The 21186-nt window shown below is 39.5% G+C and overlaps 1 protein-coding gene across 1 annotated transcript in view; it reads left to right on the forward strand.

Moving 5' to 3' along the window:
• Window positions 1-21088, forward strand: part of LOC128359395 (transcriptional enhancer factor TEF-3-like) — a 33034-nt gene extending 11946 nt beyond the window's left edge. Inside the window, exons 3-12 of the mRNA XM_053319889.1 lie at window positions 4936-5000; window positions 6495-6557; window positions 8058-8192; window positions 8773-8816; window positions 9127-9188; window positions 9359-9489; window positions 10031-10204; window positions 15342-15482; window positions 17504-17656; window positions 20067-21088. Of these exons, the coding sequence (XP_053175864.1) occupies window positions 4936-5000; window positions 6495-6557; window positions 8058-8192; window positions 8773-8816; window positions 9127-9188; window positions 9359-9489; window positions 10031-10204; window positions 15342-15482; window positions 17504-17656; window positions 20067-20180 (1082 nt within the window). The 3' untranslated portion in view covers window positions 20181-21088. The remainder of the gene's footprint in view (window positions 1-4935; window positions 5001-6494; window positions 6558-8057; window positions 8193-8772; window positions 8817-9126; window positions 9189-9358; window positions 9490-10030; window positions 10205-15341; window positions 15483-17503; window positions 17657-20066) is intronic.
• The last annotated feature ends 98 nt before the right edge of the window (window positions 21089-21186 follow it).

A 21186-nucleotide genomic window follows, 5' to 3' on the forward strand; every position in this document is an offset into this window, starting at 1 on the left:
GCACTCACAGTAGGAGTGGCAGGGCATCTGATACGAGAACTTGAAGCAGAGTCTCTTTGACAGTCCATTAATGAAGCTGTTCAATGTTTGCAATACATGCCTAGCTAATTTTGAATGGGGACACCGTCATATTAATAAACTGTTTTGTCCTTTGCTGTGTTGGAGTTAGAATACCTTTTTTAAATGATCATTGCTGAGATGAAAAACTTTGACATTTGAAGGTTGGAAACATCCCACGAGACATGTATATAAGCATTGTCAAAGAAGAACTGTGTAGCTCTAATTGCTTGTGCTTTTCAAGCTTATAGTTTGGTTGACAGGTTGATCAAGTTTGACAACAGCTTGAGCCAAGGGAAAGCTTGTAAATGTTTAACAGAGTTTCAAAAGTGTCTGGCTACCACAGTGAAAAGAGGGGCTGTTTTTCTGAATTTCTGAAACATTTATTCAACTGTGGAGACATGCTTATGCATCTGTGTCTGCTTCTTTGAAAATCCCTATTTGATGCACAAAGTGCATTTTACTGTATACTCAGTGAAGTTTCCAGAAGATAAATTGCTGGGAACTGGAAGAGCTTGTGGCTGTAATGTGAGGAACTCGAGACAGGCAACTTAATGTTCATTTGAGGCCAAGTACTGTGAGGACTTTGACAAAGCTCTCTGTTCATCTTTTCAAGAGTTTGATTGCATGAAAATGTGGAACACTTTCTTAATCCCTGGGGAATTAAAGAAATATACATTTAGGGACTCAAACAATCGGTTGGCGAGTGCACCTCCCGATAAACACTAAACGGTTGAGGAGTTACAGCCCTGAAAAGAAAATAAGATTGAGACGGAATGAATGCCTCGACTGGGGCTGAAGTGTGTGTGTGTGTGTGTGTGTGTCAGTTTATGTCTGTCTATGTGTGCAACTGTGTGTATAAACTCGAGTAGACGACGTTTGAGAGAGGGGTTTAGTCCACAAAAGCCTCACACAAAGGCAGTTGTACAGCTGGCTTGCGTGTGTGTGTATTTTTTTTTCAGGGGCCTGGAACTTTTCAAGGACTAATATCAACCTATTTTTCTCCCTTACTCTCCAAGCCAACACTGATTCATTCACTGACTCACTGATAATATCACCTTGTCATACAATGTGAACATTTTTAGTGCTTGCATACCACTTTTTGAACTTCTATGTTGCTATTGAAACTTGGCTGATGACACTAAGCCTCCGATGCCCATTTCTTACATTAAGTATCTAATGTTAGGTTAACATTATTTGGAGTTAACTGGAGTAAAGGAAAATTACAGTATTTTTATAGTTGTGTTGAACAGTATGGATGGCATTGCACTTAACTACAGATATTTGGAAACAGAGCAGGATTGGTTTAAAAAAATAATAATTCATAGATAGAGACACAAACAGAGGCGTGAGACAATCAGATCAATTTTAAGTATATAAAGATAAAGAATTTAATATTAAGATAGCCCCCTTGAGATGTGGCACCTCATTTTCAAGGGGGCCCTAAAACACAAAATACAACATACAACACACATACAGACATCATTATATAACAAACATATACAGATAAAGACAGCATGCTCACCCTCACTCACCCTAAGCCCCAACCCCTGTATAAGAAAATTGGATACAAGAAGTGACCTGAAAAAAACGTTTCATCAGTACAGAAAGCACTTGAAGTATTTTATTAAATTAAGCTTATTTTAAGACAATACCTGAAAACATATAATGTAGTCTGCTTGCACACAGATTTCCTTTGCATTGAGGGATTATTACATTTTGGGTGCAATCACCCTCAGTACATACCTTCAAGTGAGCCGGTGGAGATAATCTGGCTAAGCTGTTGCTTTTTTACAACCTTTCTGTTCTGACTGCTTGTATCACTGTCTAACTTAATTATAACAACCTTTCAGTGATTTTAGAGCACAGTATGAGTAAAAATGACCCAAATTATGAAGCCACACCCAAAGTGAGCACTTTTACAATTTAAAGTATAAGCAAAATAGCTAATGTCTAATACATTTTTTAATGATTTATATTATTAAAAATCAAACCAGTCTGCTTCAATAGTAATCAGATGCATTTATTCTAGCAAAACCTTTTATATTTTTTAATGGCTTTAAATAGATTGTATGCAACACTTGAGAGAGGCAAATGTCTAGCTGAAAGGTTGCCAGTTTTTATACCTAGCAACCAAGCTCAAATGCTTTTGAAAACCCTGATAAGTGAAAACTCATGTGTGAGCAAACTGCAAGGCATGCCACCTTCATCCTGGGGAGGCTGTTTCACATGAGCACCAGGGGGGGAAACGGTGTTTTGCATTCCGCGCAGAATCTGATCACTTTTATAGGCTGACAAAATTTCTGATCAGGGTTCAGCCAGGATTCAAGTTTCCATTTTTCATCATTTGGGGTCACCCGATTGGTTAGTTTGTGGAGTGTTGTGAGGTCTGACCCAAGCATCACTATGTGAGGAAAATCTGACGAGTTTGTACCAGGTTGTGTGTCGTGACTGATCTGTGTGTTAATTCACATGGAGATGTGGTGCCAAGGGAAAAATGACCGTGTTTAAGAGGTGGCGCAAAGTCTAGGAAACTCTTGTATGTCTGTCTGTGTGTGTTTGTGTATGTGTATGTGTGGGGGCTTGTGTGGGAGCATGAGAGATCTTCTTTGAGTGAGAGAGCTGTTTGATTCTCTCGGTAACTGATATTATGTGTGTTTGTCTGTGTCATCCCTTTTTTTAGTACCTGTCTGTAAATGTGTTAATCTCTAACATAGAGCTGCAGTCAACCATTATATTTGATGAAATAACCATACATACTGATGAAAATTCTGTTCACAATAATTAATGATTAATTCTGAGATTAATTAGTCAAATAGGACTAAGAGTTTACAGCCCTGCTAACAGCTCTGTGAAGCTGTTAGCATGGCACAACTGTGTTTCGATGCTAACCTCTTTACAATAAAGATGCAAGCATATTGATGTTTCGCAGGTTCAGTGTTAACCATGTTCACCATTGTAGTTTATCAAGTTAGTTTGAATCTGAACAAATTGAAAATTGGACCTGATGGCGTTGGTTGATTTGAAAGTCAGGGGATCAAAGTCATTGCAATTCAGCCTGTGGGAACCTTAAATGTCTGTACCATATTCAATAACACACCATCAAATAATTTTGAGATATTTCATCAACAACCAAAAATGTCAACATGTTGGTGGTACTGGAGGAAGAGTCAGAGCTCTTAGTATACGTCATCTTGTAATCATTATCAGTACAAGCTTTTGTGTCAATCCATCAAGTAGCTGTTGAGATATTTCACTGAATATGGGATGACCTTGACCTAACCAGGGGTACTAGACAAGTCAGAGTGTCCCAAAGTTATTGGGAATCGTCTTCTGAGTCTAGGGACTGTAATTGTCTGTGAAAAATTACAATAGTATTTACATCTATAGACTGTGTATATATAGAGTTATTTCCGTCTGGACCAAAGTGGTGGACCAACAGACTGACATTGTCATCCCCAGAGCCATGCCGCTAGCATGGAAAATAGTAATGAAAAATGCCCATTACAGGTTCCCAGTGCCTAAGGTGACATCTTCAAATGATTTTATTGTACAATCAACAGTCCAAAACAAATTTCAAAAGTTTCATGTGAGACATAAACCATAGAAAAACAGCACATTTGTGAAGTGCCAGAGAATATTTTGCTTGACAAATTACTATTACTATTAGAAACTATTAGCTGATTATCTGTCAATCAACTTTTTAATTGACTAATTATTTCAGCCATACCCAAATGTAATACATAGTTGTATGTATTCCTTGCATAATACTGTAGTTACTCACTTTTATGCAGCTAATCTTACATTTTATGGACTTGGATGGCAGCAGCACAGATCCACCTGAGGCATATTGTCAAAACTACACAAACTCACAAACTCCTATTCCTGAATTACACTCTAAAAACCTATTGTATGTAATTGTGTATATCTGTTTGTGTTTTTCCATCTTAATCATCAAACGAGAAGTTTACGTTTGGAAGGAAAGGGTGAAAGAAGCCACATGACTGTTGTCCTCCACTGTACCTGGAGACTCTGGGTGGGTGGGGGGGAACAAGCCCAAGATTTACTGCAGGCGTAAAGGCATATTCCATAAACATTGACACACACACCAGCTGCTTGGCAGCCTCACCAGACTGGGCCCCCTTTGGTCACTGTCTGTCCTGAGTCCGGTCTGAGGATCGCATGGCTGCAGCCTCCACCTGCTCTGCCAATGTGACCTGTCTGTCAGCAGTGACAGCGCACAGATACTCACTCACTGTGGAGATATGAGCTCAGTATGCACTCAGGGGGTCAGCCTGAGACTGATGCAAGCTCTCACTAAGACAGATGTATATACTTAGTGATATACTTACACTTGCAGTTTTCAGCGTTGACACACTTGACAGTGTTGACTCTTTCTTTGTGCATATGTGTACACTCTTTTGCATGCTTGCATACAAAGTCTTGCAAATATGTGCACGCACAGACATAAACAACAACAGATTTTAACATGTTAATTTAGCGATGTATTCATTAACTTTCAATGACAACAGCACCTAACTATTTGTATTTATATGTGCACAGAATTTTACATTACATAGTACATTTCTCTCATGCTGTCTGGTTTGGCCAGACTTGCAGTGCAAGCTGATGATGAGTAGATTAGGTAAACATTTTAATTCCTCCACACCCTAGAAAATTCTCCTAATCAACACCCCCACTTCCACAAGTACACCACAGCCAAAATTAGACTTTTTATTACGTTATTTAGTTCATGTACAGTACTGCAACAACACAGTAAAAAACTTTAAAAAAACACCCTCTAAACTCAATTTGTTTTTGTTTGTTGTGGTTCAAATATCAAATTAATTTAAGATTATGTTTTCTGAACCCTTACAGGACGAAATGAATTGATAGCACGGTACATCAAACTTCGCACTGGAAAGACGCGGACCAGGAAGCAGGTGAGTCCTCTACAAATGACACTTGATGCAGCCCCTATTTTTGAACCCCTCGAGAAAGTCCTCTCCTGCTGAGTGATGCCCTCACACCCTGGGTATACCCCCCTACCCTTCTCTCCCTCCTGTTCGGAAAACTAGAGATGACGATTGATTTAGGGCCAGGACCCAATGCACAGATGCTATAGGATCATATGTCGGTGTTGTTTCTTCACCACCTCATGGATCTGGTGCTTGTTAGAAGGGGAAAGAAGCTGGAGAATATGGTGATCTACACGGGAGACTGAGGTGGGATGGACGAGGGATTTGGAACTCTATCCTCACTATGGTATTTGATATGGAAGGACTGATGTATGGGCAGTGATGGATGTGGAGAGAAAAGGTGCCTGCTAAGTCATTTGGCAGAGTCAGTGTGGGAATGAAAAGAGATGAGTGGAGATGAGAGGAGAAGGGGGCAGTCAGGGATCATAAATGGATGGTGGGACAGGTTGGAGGGAGAGAGGGACACCTACTGGTTCAATAGCAGTAAACTAAATGCTGTGTTACAGATAAGCTTTATAAGAAAGTTCAATACAATAGTGCTCTAACAGAGTTTTAACGATTACAGAGTCAGAGTCAGTTGTCATGTAGCAACAAATAGATTTTTAGATTATCCCGGTTGTCTAAATAAAACTGTGGTTTTAAGCAGACTAAATATTTATTATTCTTATATTATACCACAATAAGAACAGTAATAATTTATCATTTGAAGTCAGTATTGTTTTTCAAACCGGTGTATCAGTATTGTGGCTCACTGCCTCATTAAACCATCCAGAACCACCTCGAAATACCACACTGAAAATGAGTTGTTTGTATAGATTTCAGTCTATAGATTCTTTGCATAATGACACTGTTTCAGGTTGGCTTCATCCTGCCATATTCCAGGTAATGCATAGAAAAGTTGTCAGTTTTGTCAAGAAAATAAACTGACAAATCATCTATGTTACAAGAAGATGTATTCCTCCTCCTCTACCCTGGTTGTATTGACCCATGTTTATAATTGTATGTGCCTATGTTTTGAGATATCCATATTTGAGATTTCTGCCTCTGTCTCATATCAGTGGAGATGAATGAAATGTTGCTTTTTGTTACATTTGAAGAAATGCAACATGATCTTTTCTTTCTAATTTGCTGTTGCATTGAAATAGAAAAGGTCCATCTTGCAGTTTTAATATTTGTTGTTGTTTGCAATTTAAATTTGTCAAAATGTCAGAGTCATCATAATCAGAAAGAATCCTTCTTTGAAGATCATGAATATCCATACTAAGATTAGCTGACAGGCTGACTAAATGCCCTTTTAGGCTCAGAGTGAGCTGAGCAAAAATATTATAACCCAAACTTTCTTGTGTAAGGCAACAGTGTTAATCATTAAACCACCATTGCACCCAGTTTTGCTGGAAAAGTGTTAAATACAGTAAATGCAAATCTTAACTGGCTGTGTTTGCTGTATGTGTCTTCCAGGTGTCTAGTCATATTCAGGTTCTAGCACGACGAAAGGCCAGGGAGATCCAGGTGAAGCTGAAGGTACGCTACGTGAGTCAACCTTTTTTCTGTTTCTTTTACACACAACATTGTATGTTTAATGTACTTTATAAGAGTAGAAAGGGAAGTTAAAGATATGTGGACTTAATCACATCAATAATTACAAATTTACATGTGTCTTAATCCTACTGCTCAGATTTTGTGCACAATTTTACATTGTTCAAGCTACCAGGGACAAAGAAAAGTCCTTGCTTAATTAAGGATATGATTAGTGTGTTGCATGTTTTTATATTATTTGAGATTGACTCAAACAGGTTTTTATATCATAATCAGGCCATGGTGCCTGCATTCAGATGAGGTTATTATCATGTTTTTAATCAAGTTGAGCAGCAGCAGATGGAAAGAGGGTGAAAACATTATTACCCTATATTATTCCCTCTTATAATGAAGTTTCATGTTTTGTTAAAGGTGTTACAACATCCATGGATCCTGAACTGCCATGTATTCACATCCCATTAACACAAAGGCACAAACGATTGGATATTTTAATTGCACTCTCTAATTGATGCTAGTTTTAAATGGGATGCTGCCACATTTCGATGAAATGTGAACATACTTCAGGAAGCCCGAGGCTTACTGTGCACGATTATGAAGAAGATGAACCGAGTGCAATTGTCAAGAAACAAATTAATCCCTGCATTATTCCTTCCAGGTATTATATTTGGTAAGTGCCTGTGTGGTTCGTTGAGAGCTTACACATCCCTGTCCCCCCAGTACTTTCTCAGTTTGCATTTCTCATTCGCATACTCACAGTCAAAGCAGGCAATAGGACTCTCCCTCACCTTGGACGGTAGCCATGAGGGTTCAGCTGGCAGGGCCCTGCACCGGTCACAGGGTTGGCCTCTGTGACAGGCCTTTTTAAATACGTCTTTGGTGTAACTGAGATCCCTACCACATGTACCCCCTATATTTCAGCTATGCCCTTGTGTTAGTCAGTTCTGGGAAGAAGAATGCACTGTGTGGCCTTGCCCATTAGGGCTGGGCGGCAAGTGCTTGTAGTCCTCTGTGGTTTGGAAACTGCTGAAGGAGTGGATTCAAAAACAAGAGGTATATCACCTTACAGTAAAGCACAGGGACGACAATTTTCTAGCTATCTCCAATTTTAAACTACTTTTAATGGCGTCAGCATTTAGTAATTTTTTAACATAATGATTATCATATTAACATATCACCCCATAGCCTGAGTTGTCTTCCAGTATGACCTCCAACAGAAGCAGGTTGTCATCACAGGCTTGCCCCTGCCAAAGCAATAAACTTAACTCTTGACCCAAAGGCCCTTGACTGTAATATCACCTTCTCTCCTACTCTCTGCCTGGCAGGGATTCACCGATGATGCAAGCTGGCCTCAGCCCTTTACTTCCCTTTTTAGGGCTCTGCTTGTGTTACCGGTGAAGTGGGGCGCTGACTTAAAAGGACTCTGAGTGCTCTCCTTTTGCGTAACTGTCTGTTTGTCTCACTCTTGCTCTCTGTCCCTCTCTTTAGGACCAGGCTGCCAAAGACAAGGCACTGCAGAGTATGGCCACCATGTCCTCAGCCCAGATCATCTCACCCACAGCCTTCCAGAACAAGATGGCGCTCCAGGGCCTTTCTAGGCCGGCTTACCCCACAACTGGTGGGGTGAGTCATTGACCAAAATCCATGTCAACATCTTGTACAGAAAACCCTGAGCTGAGGCAACAAAGTTATAAAAACAACAAGTTTGACTTCATCCAAAAGTCTGTTTTCATGCCAATTACCATTATTTTTCTTCACCCTACATATTGATATATAGTTCCCTGGATCCCTTATTATTATGGCGTGACTGCTGTTGCTCTATACATTTAGTTTGTCTTTATTTTACATATTTGAGATGCCTTTCCACGATAATTTTGACTTTCAGATTTATGAATCGGCAGTACTGTGATGAATCAGATTAGTAACTACCCAGTGAGCCCCTTTTAGATAGGTATTTACAGTATTTTATTTATGCCATGTGTCAAAAATGTATGAAACTTTGATAAAGATATATAAGATATATTTAATATTGATCTATCTTGACCTTGATAAAAACACATTTAAGCTCCTTTTTTAAATAAGAAACAAACATCTCTCAGCTCTGTGCTTTATTTGGAGATGCAGAATATACACAATTGTTGTGTGAGAATGAGTGTCAAGATGGCACTGTGTAATCAAGCTTCCACACTTGTGTTTTTTCCAGTTTTGGCATGGGACACTCCCAGGACAGCCAGGAGGCCATGAAGAGTGAGTAGTCATTCTTCATTTTGTACTCTAAGGTGTTTTATATTAATAATTTCTCATGTGATCAACTTATAATATCAACCGCTATAATAACCATCAGATAAATATGCGTCAAGGAATAAATCTCAGACCAAATTAAAAACATATCAGTGCAATTATAAAGAAGAGTCTTCAGCTGTCTGACATTCAGCAAGCCACGTTGCTCCCTGCGTCTTTAGAGGTCAGGCGGTCCAATTAGTATGTGAGATGGGGTCATGAGGCTGAGACGGTGCATAACATGCCTCTCTCTCTCTTGTCTGTCTCGTCTCTCCAGCATTAAGCCCTTCTCCCAGCAGAGTTACGCCATGCAAGCGTCCGGCCCGGCCCCCATAACAGGTGGGCTCTTTCTCTCTCCTGCCGTGTTGACAGAGGGCTGTCATGCCGGCAAAGTGATGAGACACTGCGGTTCATGACGGAGAGCCTGCACAAAGCTCAAAACCACTGCATTTTTTACTGTGTTGCACTCAGAGCACACATTTATGCACACACTGCCCTCTCCTCTCTAGGTTATGAAAGCACAGCAGGGCTGTCCATGTCTCCCGGTGCCCCCCCTTGGCAGGGTAGAAGTATTGCCAGCTCCAAGCTGCGAATGCTGGAGTTCTCCGCCTTCCTGGAGCAACCTCAGGACCCAGAGACTGTGAGTATACAAGACTGGAGACAACTACATTCAATCTATGATTTAGGAGGGTTCTTACCTCATAAACACAAGTTTATTTTATTTTTATGTGGTTCTCTGAGTGAGCTGCAAAACAGATTTCACCATAGTATTTTGTTGCTGCATAGCAGGGGAAAAGTTTATACCACAGAGTTGGGAAAACTGATGAGTATAAACACTGATTTAAAGATTAGAAAATACATTATAAACAAAAAATACAATTCTGCTACAAAAAATCTAAGAAAACAGATATCATGTCAGATATATGATACACTGGATTAACACTAAGAATATACAGTACAGCACATCACATGTTCATAAATGGTTCAAGAGGAAAGAAAAGGGTGGGACCTTTGAAACAGGTGACAAGATATTACAGTTAATATGCAATGGTGAAACAAGGCCAATGTGACAGATGTTCTGGAGTGCTTAACTTGCACTTGCCTTTAGTGGAAATTTAGCAAACAGGACATCTGACGTTTTGGCTCTGTTCAAATCCTGATATGCGCTTTTGTCTCTCCAGTTCAACAAGCACCTGTTTGTGCACATTGGCCAGTCCAACCCCAGCTACAGCGACCCCTATCTGGAGTCGGTGGACATCAGGCAGATCTACGACAAGTTCCCAGAGAAGAAAGGAGGCCTAAAGGAGTTGTTTGACAAAGGGCCACACAACGCTTTCTTTCTTGTCAAGTTCTGGGTAAAACCTTTTTGTGCATTTAAAAAAATATTTTTTGAGATATCCAGTTCAGTACATATCCTAATTTGATTCATTTTCATCTAGTCCCATTCCACTAAATTCATTTACTGTTAATCCAGCTCAATTATTTACATTAATTACAATTGATAAATCACTCATTTCAGTTAAAACCCATTTTTATTATGTTAAGCTCACTTTGGTATGTGTGTGTGTGGGATGTTTCATACATCAGCAAACAATATAATCCTCCCCAAGTCATGTAGGTGAAGTGCAGTGAATTCTCTTGTTAATACTTTGTACCACCTGTTGGCTGTTAATGGCCTAGCGGTGTTAACTGTGTTGAGATAGCTTAAACATTGGAGTTAAAGGAACTTAAGGACAATTTTAGAGCTAGAATGACTGGAAAGTTAGTGGTCTAGTGACTTGATTGGCGGTTAACATGCTTGCAAAAAAGGCATTGCTGCACAGGATGCATTTGGTGTGGGTGTGTTTGTATATGTCTCTGATGTGTGTGTGTGTGCGTGTGTGTATGTGTGTGTGTGTGTGTGTGTGTGTGTGTGATTGTGTGTGACAGAAGCCTTGGGGAGAGTGGCAGGCCTGATCTTTCACCAGGGGAAATGTGAGCCCAGGCACCTGTCCCTGTACTATTAGACTGAGTCCAACCCTCATGCCCTCCCCATACACTTATTTATAGATAAGCCCCCCCAAAACACACACACACACACACACACACACACACACACACACACACACACACACACACACACACACACACACATACACACGCACACACACAAACCATCACACTATACCACCAGCCCTAACTCACAAATGAGACAAATTCAACTTAATGGGAAAATTTGGTATTTTTCAACCTGGGGTCTGACAACATTATGAAAAGGACCATATAAGGAAATACAAGAGTTAAGTTATTTTCAAAATCAGCTAAATACCCAATCTTGACTTTGAACAAATCTTTTAGATGACGTAAAGCTATGCTTTCTGTTCTCATACACAACAAACTCCTCCTGGCACTACTCTCTCCAACTCTGTCATGGCTGAATAATTAGCTGATTTCAACAACAACTCAACTCTCACAATAGAGTGAGACTTTTCCTTGAGCGAGTCTTGCTTAGACACCATAACAAACGGACTGGAATAAATAAAAGGTAAAAATATTTTATCTTTCTGTATGTAATGCTGTCAGACACTTTTAATAACAATCTGAACCTGTCAGTGGCAAAAACAAGCACTTTTAGTACATTGCAGCATATTTTGCAAATGCTGGCTGAAGCACTCTTGCTCCAAAAACTGGGAAAATAGGGTACTGGTTGAAAGATTCCAAAGTTTTCATTTAAGATGCGCACATATGAAAGAGAGGGTGATATTGAAAAGATTGCAGTACGTAAGTTGAGAAGATGACAATGGACACAAAAAAGGGATTGTGAAACAGAGACAGAGACATGGGAGAATATGGGGTATAATTGGACATGTCCACTTTGTTCATTTCATCTGATCTGGCCACCTTGCTTTAGCTTTGGTATATGATATACATACTTACAAACTCACCCTCCTCTTTACCTCAGGACACCTCCCTCTGCATGTCTCTCCATTCTTTACCAAAGTGACTTCTATTAAGAATCTATTGCACATCATTCAGATGTTTTGCTTCTCTTTCCTTTGTGGGCATGTTGGCTTTATAGTGAGTGGAGGGATGATGTTAGGGCGAAGCATGGTTATAGTGAATTAAAGTACATTACTTTAATATCTCCAGACTTCCAAATTGCAACCCACATCTCTGGTTTGTTCAGTGATTCAAAATAGATTCAGTGAAAAAAGGCAGTTCAGAGCTTTGAAATGTTGTCTGTCGTGCTCTTTGTCTATGACAACTCCCCTCTCCAATACTGGGGGATTGTTGGGGCTGATGCACTTCCATCTGTGTACCACAGTTTGGTTGTGCATTCCAGGTGTCCCAAAACATCCACACAAATGTGTGAGTTGTTATATATCACCTGAGAAAACCACAGCAGAGACTGGGTGTTTTGCTCACATGCTCTGAAAAATCATCAGCTTCTAAACTGCCCAGACAAAAAGTGACACAGTGTTGTGTTGCAGGTCTGAAATTTACGACACTTGGATTGAGAGGAGATTCTTAATAGCTGGCCATTACAGTTTCTCAGAGGCCTTCAGTAGGGGTGTGAATTTTTTAACTACGGGTGTTTGGTGCCCCAAGTCCTTGAATGCCACATTCAAAATTCTCATTGTCACAACACCAGATGACACTGTATCAAATGCTGATGGTGTAGGCACATGATGCCATCTTGGTGAAGAAAGATGTCTGACTATCATGAGTGGGTGGGTTCGGGAAAGCAGAAGTCACCCTGCCTCACTGTTGTCGCAGCAAAGCTCCTTTTGGGGTGTTTGCCAGAAAGAAATGCTCCCCTCTGTTCAACATGGACACTGTGGCTGAAACCCTGCAGTGGTATGGTCAGTGTCGTGGCACATAAAGTCCCCTCAAGCCCAATATTTGTTGTAAACACTGTTGCTAAGAAATGTTTATGAGCAGTAACTGGTGTTAAATGGGCTCATAATGATCAGCTGATTCCAATCACGTCTTAAGTTTCAGATTTATTATGGGAAAACTAAGCCTGCAGTCCAATCTCAAGTTGTGGCTTGTGATGGTGAAATATTCAATAGATAAGTAATCCAGTGGTGATACATGTTTGTTGCTATTATTTTATTATGAAGTGCAAAAAGTGCCCAAGAGGGACTACAGATATCTATTCACAAACAACCAAGCTAGGCGGTGTGGAATTTTAAATAAAAGAAACCAGCTCATTAGCTAGATATAAGTTAATCAGCTATGTCAGCTAAGCTAACTGAATCAAGATTAAGGCAACTACTCATAAAATGCTAACATGAGAAAGAACAGTAATAATGAGTAATGCGCCAATCAGGCTCAAGAAGTGGTTGGCTCAAATTTGTCAAATAGTTGTGTTGAAGCCACTGTTGAATTGGATGTGTAATACAGCTTTAACTGCTGTGGTTTTGAGCGTCAATGACTATGAATGTCAAGTTCAAAGTGCCGCCTTGCAATTTCATGCCACCAGATGGCTTTGTATGTATGGCGTTGCCCTTCTCACGTTTGACTGCCACATTATTTATTGTGGAAAGATAAAAGACATTGGTGAGTGACACCATATTAGAAGTAGTCTTGTCCAGTCCTTGGGAAGAGCAGCTGGTCACATCCATGGCATTTGATTCAGGGGTGAGAAGAAGGAGGGGAAGAGGAGCCCTGCCATATATCATAGAGAAAAAGAGAACAAGACAGCAATAAAAAAGGAAGAGATGGAAATAGGGACACAGATAGTGTGAACAAGAGAAAGAGATGGCAGGGGAGGAACGGTGGGTGGCATGTAACCAACAAGTCACTCATCAGTGAAATATTACTCTCTTGATTCATGTCAGAGCCGGTGGAGTCAACAGTTATTACATATGCAACACCTCGCTTGAGGAAAAAAAAACAAGCTCATAACACTGACTCCTCTCAGTCTGTTCATCTTATCGTATCCCAAGGGGGTCCTCCAATTCTCAAGGCATCCGTGACAAAACACAGAAATTCTACAAAACAGCTGGACATTTCAGCACCCATACTCGAAAAAAAAGAAGCGAAGATGCTCTTGGCCATGAAAATAAGCAAAATGAAATCCTCAACACATCTGAAAATACGATAACCTTATTTACGTCATTGTAAAGGACAGGAAAGGCCTATTTGATGTTACCGCAGTGACACAGCCACGTGGCAGGTCATGACTCGGGGGTGTGCTGAGGCGCACGTTGGCATGGTGACGGTGACAGGCGGCTGGCCCACCTCCAAAGCTATGGCATTCTAGATTGAATTTCCGTCAAACCCCCCTGTCGGCCGCTGGCTGCCCTGCCCCGCTCCCCACCTTCCTCCTCACCCCCTTAGCGCCCGTGGCCCTGTCCTAACGGATTGTCTCACGCCTTTGAAGTGCCGAGGGAATCCGATTTGAGCTGGCTCTGCTAAATTGTTACACAGCAAGCCTGCCCACCATGATCTAATCAGCCAATTGCACGCTGCTGATTGTAATTGGATGAATTCCCTCGCAGGCTGTTAGGGAAGCAGGGAATGGCGGTTCGGGGAGGGTCACTAGGCCCCAGGGATGAAGACAAATAGAGGAATTACATGAGCCAGGGATGAAGATGAACGGGGTGATGAAGAGATGAGAGGAGGCCGAGCGGTGTCTCAATGGCCCATTAGGAGACAAGAGCCCGACAGGGGAAAAGGTAAAACAGCTCAGCTGTCTGACAGAGGAGATAGCACCTCAGTCTGATCCAAAATCAGATTATACTTGCCTCAGTTCAAACTTCAACTAGTGGGAGGATCAGTCGAGGTGAATCTGCATCCACCTGAGGATGAAGAAACTTAAGTCTCAACTAACGGTGACTTCAAATTGAACTTGTGAGACTGTATTTTCATAGGAAGTTGAGTACACAAATGATTCAAGTGGTTTAAGTTTTGCTAGATTATTTAAAAATGTAAAAAAAAACAATTCATTGGCGTATTATATTTTTAAATGGTTACCATATGACATAAATTGTGACCTTAGAGCTACTCGAAAATTGCCATGTCAGAAAAATCTTCAGTGTTATTGTCTCACAAGAAAAGGCACACACACACAAGAAGATCATCATCTTGGGAATCTTGAGACTGGATTGACAGTGTTATACTAGGTCAACAAGGATCTGGGTATTGGATGCCTCTTGGCTTTACAGAGAATCACTTCCAAGCTTCTTTGAGCTGTAACACTCTTGGTAATGCATCTTTGTCAAACGGACACACATGTTTCTTGAGATCCATATCTGTGAGCACAAAAGCAGAGCCTGACATTTTGTTATAAATTATGGAGCTGGTACTGTATATCCTTGAGATTTGAAATGCTAAATGTGGAGTAGTGTACTGTGAAATCTAGCACACGTGTCCTGTTAAAGAGGGTCATGTTTTCACGACTACATGCTCATGAAGGCTGCCTAACTAATTCTAATTATTTTACTGTAGGTCAAAGTGTATTGATGTTTAGTTGAGCCTGACATGTTACCTGTTTCTTCTGTCTAGGCGGACCTCAGTATAAACCTGCAGGATGACAGCAGCTTCTTCTATGGCGTTTCCAGTCAGTATGAGAGCTCTGAGAACATGATTATCACCTCATCCACCAAGGTCTGCTCCTTTGGCAAGCAGGTGGTGGAGAAAGTAGAGGTAAGATGAGGATAATGGGATTTTTTCATATATGAACTTCTGCACACCTATCCTGCATTTATTAGAAAATGATACTGCAATTTTCCTGGCATTTTAACATGTCTCTTGCCTCTCCAGTTATTCCTTATCATTTCTGACAATGAAAATAAAGCCAACTTCATTGGACCTAATAGATCAAATTCTCATTATCATCATCTCATCATTCAAAAGTTGCTTCAGAGTGTTGGCAATGCTCAGAAAGATTCATTACAGCTGTAATGATTATGTATGGGACACATTCTTTTTAAGGTAGTGAGCATCACATGATCTGCAAATCTGAGAATGGTCATTATGCCTAAACAGCAGATGAGAAGCTCTGGAGATAGTACTCAGGACTGACAAAATGTACCATGTCCTCCTCTGCAGTGTTTTTGGAAAAATATTTAATTGATCTTCTCTTTACAGATGGGAAAGTAAAACTATAACATTTTCTAAAAATGTGTTAAACTTAAACAATTAAAGCTAATAGACAGTGCTCTTGATATACAAATTCATTTTCGGTGTCACCTCTATTCTAAATTGAATTCTCAGGAGAATATTACTATCTATTATTTAGAATGAAATTAACACATCATTCTTATTATTTATTTAGGCTAACAATATTATAGAAGGCACACTGACCAGTCTCATCATGTTGAAACATATAAATATCTTGGTGTCCTTCTGGACACTAAATTAAAATGCAGTTATCAGGCTCAGTCAAGACTATTCTTCTTGAGGAAACTAAGATCCTTTAACATTAGCAAGAACCTTTTACATGTGTTCTCTCAGGGAATCTTGGCTAGTGTCCTTTTTTATGCCGTGTTCTGCTGGGGAGGCAGCATCTGTGTTGATGACAAAAACCAAATCAACAAGCTGATCAAAAAAGCTGGCTCTGTGATTGGCATTAACCCAGACGCACTTGAAGTCATTATTGAAAAGAGAATGAGGTCCAAATTAAAAACAGTTCCCTTGAAGGCCATCCTTTACATGAAGTCTTTAACAGCCTAAAAAGCTCCTTCAGTGAGCGACTTGTGATGCCTCAGTGTTCTACTGAATGTTTTAGAAGGTCTTTTGTTCCAGCACTAGTCAGATTTTTTTAATGAACACTTTTGTTGTTCTGATCCAATGCTGTAGATCATGTTTCTAATGTGTTTTATTTATTTATTTACTTGATTGTATTGTACGTATTGTTGTATGTATGAGCTGCTTGGTGGCAAATGAGTTTTACTAATCTACTCTAATGTGTTATTTCCCTATAAATGCAGTAAATAGCTCTCATTTTAGTTTCAGTTTATCTATTTGCAAAATAAAAAATGTACTTTGTTTGCTTCACACTTGGAAAATACCTTATCTTACCTAAATATTTGTGGATAGTAGAGTTCCCACAGTTATCAGTAGCCTATATTTTATGTGGCTGCAATTTAAGGAGATTGCATCACTGATTGCTCAATAGATGAGAGATATTTCAACATTAAGAGGAGTGAATAACTGCTACTGGTGGAGATGAATTCCAGTCAATTACCACTGATCTGTGGTCAAGAAACTGACATGATTCACAATTCTCCCCAGCATGACTAACTTTTCTGCTTCCCGTTAAATAGACACAAAAGTGGCCCTGCCCCCATCTGCTGCTGATGGATTGTACAATATAAACACATACACACACATCCCTAGGTAGAACCATCTGCCTGAGTAGGCTACATGATGATATTTAATGGCTTCATCATTTGATTACGGTTGTCACGAGAAATATGTTTATTGTCATATCTGGCATGCCATATGCTGTATTAGGTATATTATATTGCACACATTACAGCTTAACACATAGATGTTCATATTCAGTGTGTCCAATTGAGTTTCAGTGGAATATGTATCCCTGCTTTTTATAATAGATTTCACATTTCATCCTTCTAATGTGTTTTAAATTCTCTTTCCGTGTGCTATATGTTCTGATATATTGGAGTGCACAATTTCATAGTGTATTTTATCTGTTTTCATAGACGGAGTATGCACGTTTTGAGAACGGGCGCTACGTATTTCGGATCCACCGTTCCCCTTTATGTGAATACATGATCAACTTTATCCACAAGCTAAAACACCTGCCGGAGAAGTACATGATGAACAGTGTACTGGAGAACTTCACTATCCTACAGGTACATACAAGGATCAGGGATATGCAGTTCTGTACATGTGTAGACATGCATACTACTCTTCTGTTATTACTCAGATATTCAGTTTAACATGAAAGGAATAGTTTTGGGAAATGTTTTCTTAGTGTCAGAAAAGAAGATTTACCCCATTCTCATATCTTACGTTACAAGACTGGAAACAAGTGGAATTGACAAGTACAATTTATTTAAGAAACCTTTATATGATATTCTAGCATAAGAAAATTAAAGAATAAGGTTGGTAATGTTCTTTATTTCTCTTATTGTCACCAAATCTCAAATGCAGAGCCAAACCAACAATGAAATCATCCCACTTATGAGTATTGTGTGTGTATCTAAAGCCTTATATATTGCATCTGTCTTTGCTGTAGACATATGTTGTTGTCCAAAAACTAATGACTGTGTAACTGATTCTGAGTTTCTGAGAAATGGGAACAGAACTGGATTTCACATGCACAGTGGCATCTGTGGTACAAGGAACTTCTCTCCTGAGAGTGAAACTGTTGTTGCTTTTATTACTCTTTAGAGGCAGTAAGAAAAATATGGAAAATATGAAAAATGTATACCTCTTCATAAAGAGGCATAAACAGCTTATCCTGACTTGATGAGTTTGGATATTAGTCATTATCTGCAGCATATTCATGGATGGTCACACTCTCATTGTCCTTCGTCATTCATGTAGTTCCACTCATGCCATTCTGATTTAATAAAGCACAGGGCCACGCAGACCTTCAGTATGGATGCAGATACTGTATGTTCTTTCAATTTCAAAACACTGTGTTCAGTTGTAAGGATGTGATACAGGAAAACTGTTTGGTTTTTAAATGAATATGGTTGTGCTGTGATTCTTTGCTTGTTACTTCCTAAGGGAAACTGTGGCAGAACATTAACAGCTGGTGTCATTATTTCACTGTCTATGAGTTGCAATTTTTCATGGTTACTTCCAGAGTTAAAACATTTAGTCCTTTCTGCAGTAACTTATACTTTTCTGAATGAGCTGGTATGCTCCACAGAGAGCGGACGCAGAGAGGGAAATAAATAGAGTGGAGTGTATCACCATAGTAACAAAGTGGTCCTCAACATCAGGGTTCAAAGGCATTGGTGTTCTTTCCATTGGCGGCTGCATTCCTACTGGCCATGGGACAATGACCATATTGAACCCACACTGACGACTACATGGCAGCATGTCATTAGGTTTCTCAATAGGCTGATTTAGCTCATATTAACCATGAACAGCTCATAAACAGATTTCCGTGCACACACACACACACACACACACACAGACAATAGATATGTGCACACACAGATCCCACATTACAATACTGAGCACAATGGATCGATATGCCTTGTGTAACAAGTGCTGTATTCAATGCAGCACAATTGAGCATAATGAATTGATGAAGTTATGTGCTTGTTTTATGCTTGTTGCCTCAGCACAATCCATCTGATGTGGTGTTAGATAAAAATTAAGCTTGTATATAGAATACCAGAAATAATATTTTGACCAGAGAGAGCTTGTTATTGTCACTATCTGTATAGATTTGTTTCAAGTGTCTGATAAGCCTAGTATAAATCATGACACAAATATAATCATCATAAGTAATAAAAGATCAGGCAATATCAGATAAGTAAATATAACGAGGTGAAGTAACTGCTTTATGGTCAAGAGCAGAAAAATGCAACCATACACTGCTGTCATTAGAATTCATTGTAACTAACATACTATTTTTACTTGATATTGTTTTACATTTGAATACAATACAATACACAGAACTATTGGTGCCTCTGCACTGTTTTGGAAAACTGGATCTTTATTGCACCAACCAAAACCATAAACAGTGGTAAATAAAGAAGCATGTACAAGATCACACTGATTTTATTTATTAATTAAACACTGTGCAGTTTTTAAATTCTCAAGTGTGACTCTTTAACCCCATTTTCAACTCACTGAAATGACCTTGATTAAATCCATTTTGTTGGGCTAATATTAGAATGTGATTAAGTACAAATGCTGATCCGTCATGTCATCCACGGTCTGCAGTATGTTACGACGGACACTCGCTACTAGAAAAGAACTAACCAGAAAACTGCTCTCATTTTTTCTTTGCTCATTTTATTAGTGAATTGTGAAGGGTTTTATAAAATTAGTTTTAAATGTATATAATATATGCCACAAACCCACTACAAACCGATTTGTATGAATTTCAGTGGAGTCTTACAGTTCCTCTTCAAAAAGTATACACAGATCAGCGAAACAATTCATATTTGATATTGATGTTTGATGTCCATACCATTATCACTGTTTTTGCATAATAACAAAATGAGGGTAAATTCTGTTTGGTTGATTTTACCCTCCACAGCTCGACTGAATAGGACTGTCTGTGCTTGTCTACAGGTGGTGACTAACAGGGACACACTGGAGACCCTGCTGTGCATAGCCTATGTCTTCGAGGTGTCCACCAGTGAGCATGGCGCACAGCATCACATCTACAGGCTAGTCAAAGACTGACACAGTCACCCAGTTGGAACTTACCTGCTCTAGACCTATTGTAGCACCTCAGTGAGCAACAACACCAAACAATGGACTACTTCCTCCGTAAGCTTAAAGCTGAAACTACACAACTCGGTCAGGAGCCCAGAAAGACACTGGCGTTGTCAGCGTGCACAGGAACACTACTACTGCTGAGGGAGAGGTGGATTTAGAACTGTGGAAGCTGAAACAGGCTTTGTGTGAAAGTGGCGGGGAAAAAAAGAGGACCATGATACACTGTGGTCTCTATACCAAAGGAGCCAAACCTAGCCAACAAGACCTGCATGAGAAAGTTGTCATTGGTGGTATTTTTCATCTCATTTTACTAGTGCTTGTTTTTGATTTAGATTCTTATACACACATGCATGTGCAGGGGATGTTTGCTACAGAGAAGTTTGGCTGACTCAGGGTGCCACCTAGTGACTTAAATATGAATAACAATTGGAAAAAAATAATTGAAAGTAGGCTGGGAATCCCTCTTTTGCACATCCATAAAATATCACTGTTTTTGGTGCCAATCTTTTTGTGTTATTTGAGCATTTGAGTAATTATGTACAGAACCACATCCATCTCCTCTAAACAGTTGTGAAAATAAGAGGCTAAAATGATTTAAAAGAGCTATTGTATTCACTTTGTTTGATGTTTAATGTTAAATATTCCTTGTATTGTCTTACTGTTTTTGATTGAAAATGATCTGGCTACAACAAAAGGCACATAATAACACTGCTAACTTGAACCAGATGTGGATCTGTAAGCTGATTGCAGAGGTTGTCTGTAAGTGTAACTTGCCCTGAAGTGTCAGATGAAAATACAAGTGTTTCTTACAAAACTCTTCTCTGTTGCTGGGTTTTTACATTCTGTAAAATGTGTTGCCAGTCACTGTGACATGAGGCATAAATATATATGATCAAATATTCATGATTTTATCCTCTATACACATAATATACAAATCATATGTGTATCTTAGAACAAAGTTCTACCTTGC

This window comes from Scomber japonicus, chromosome 5 (assembly GCF_027409825.1).
Source record: "Scomber japonicus isolate fScoJap1 chromosome 5, fScoJap1.pri, whole genome shotgun sequence".
Taxonomy (NCBI): Eukaryota; Metazoa; Chordata; class Actinopteri; order Scombriformes; family Scombridae; genus Scomber; species Scomber japonicus.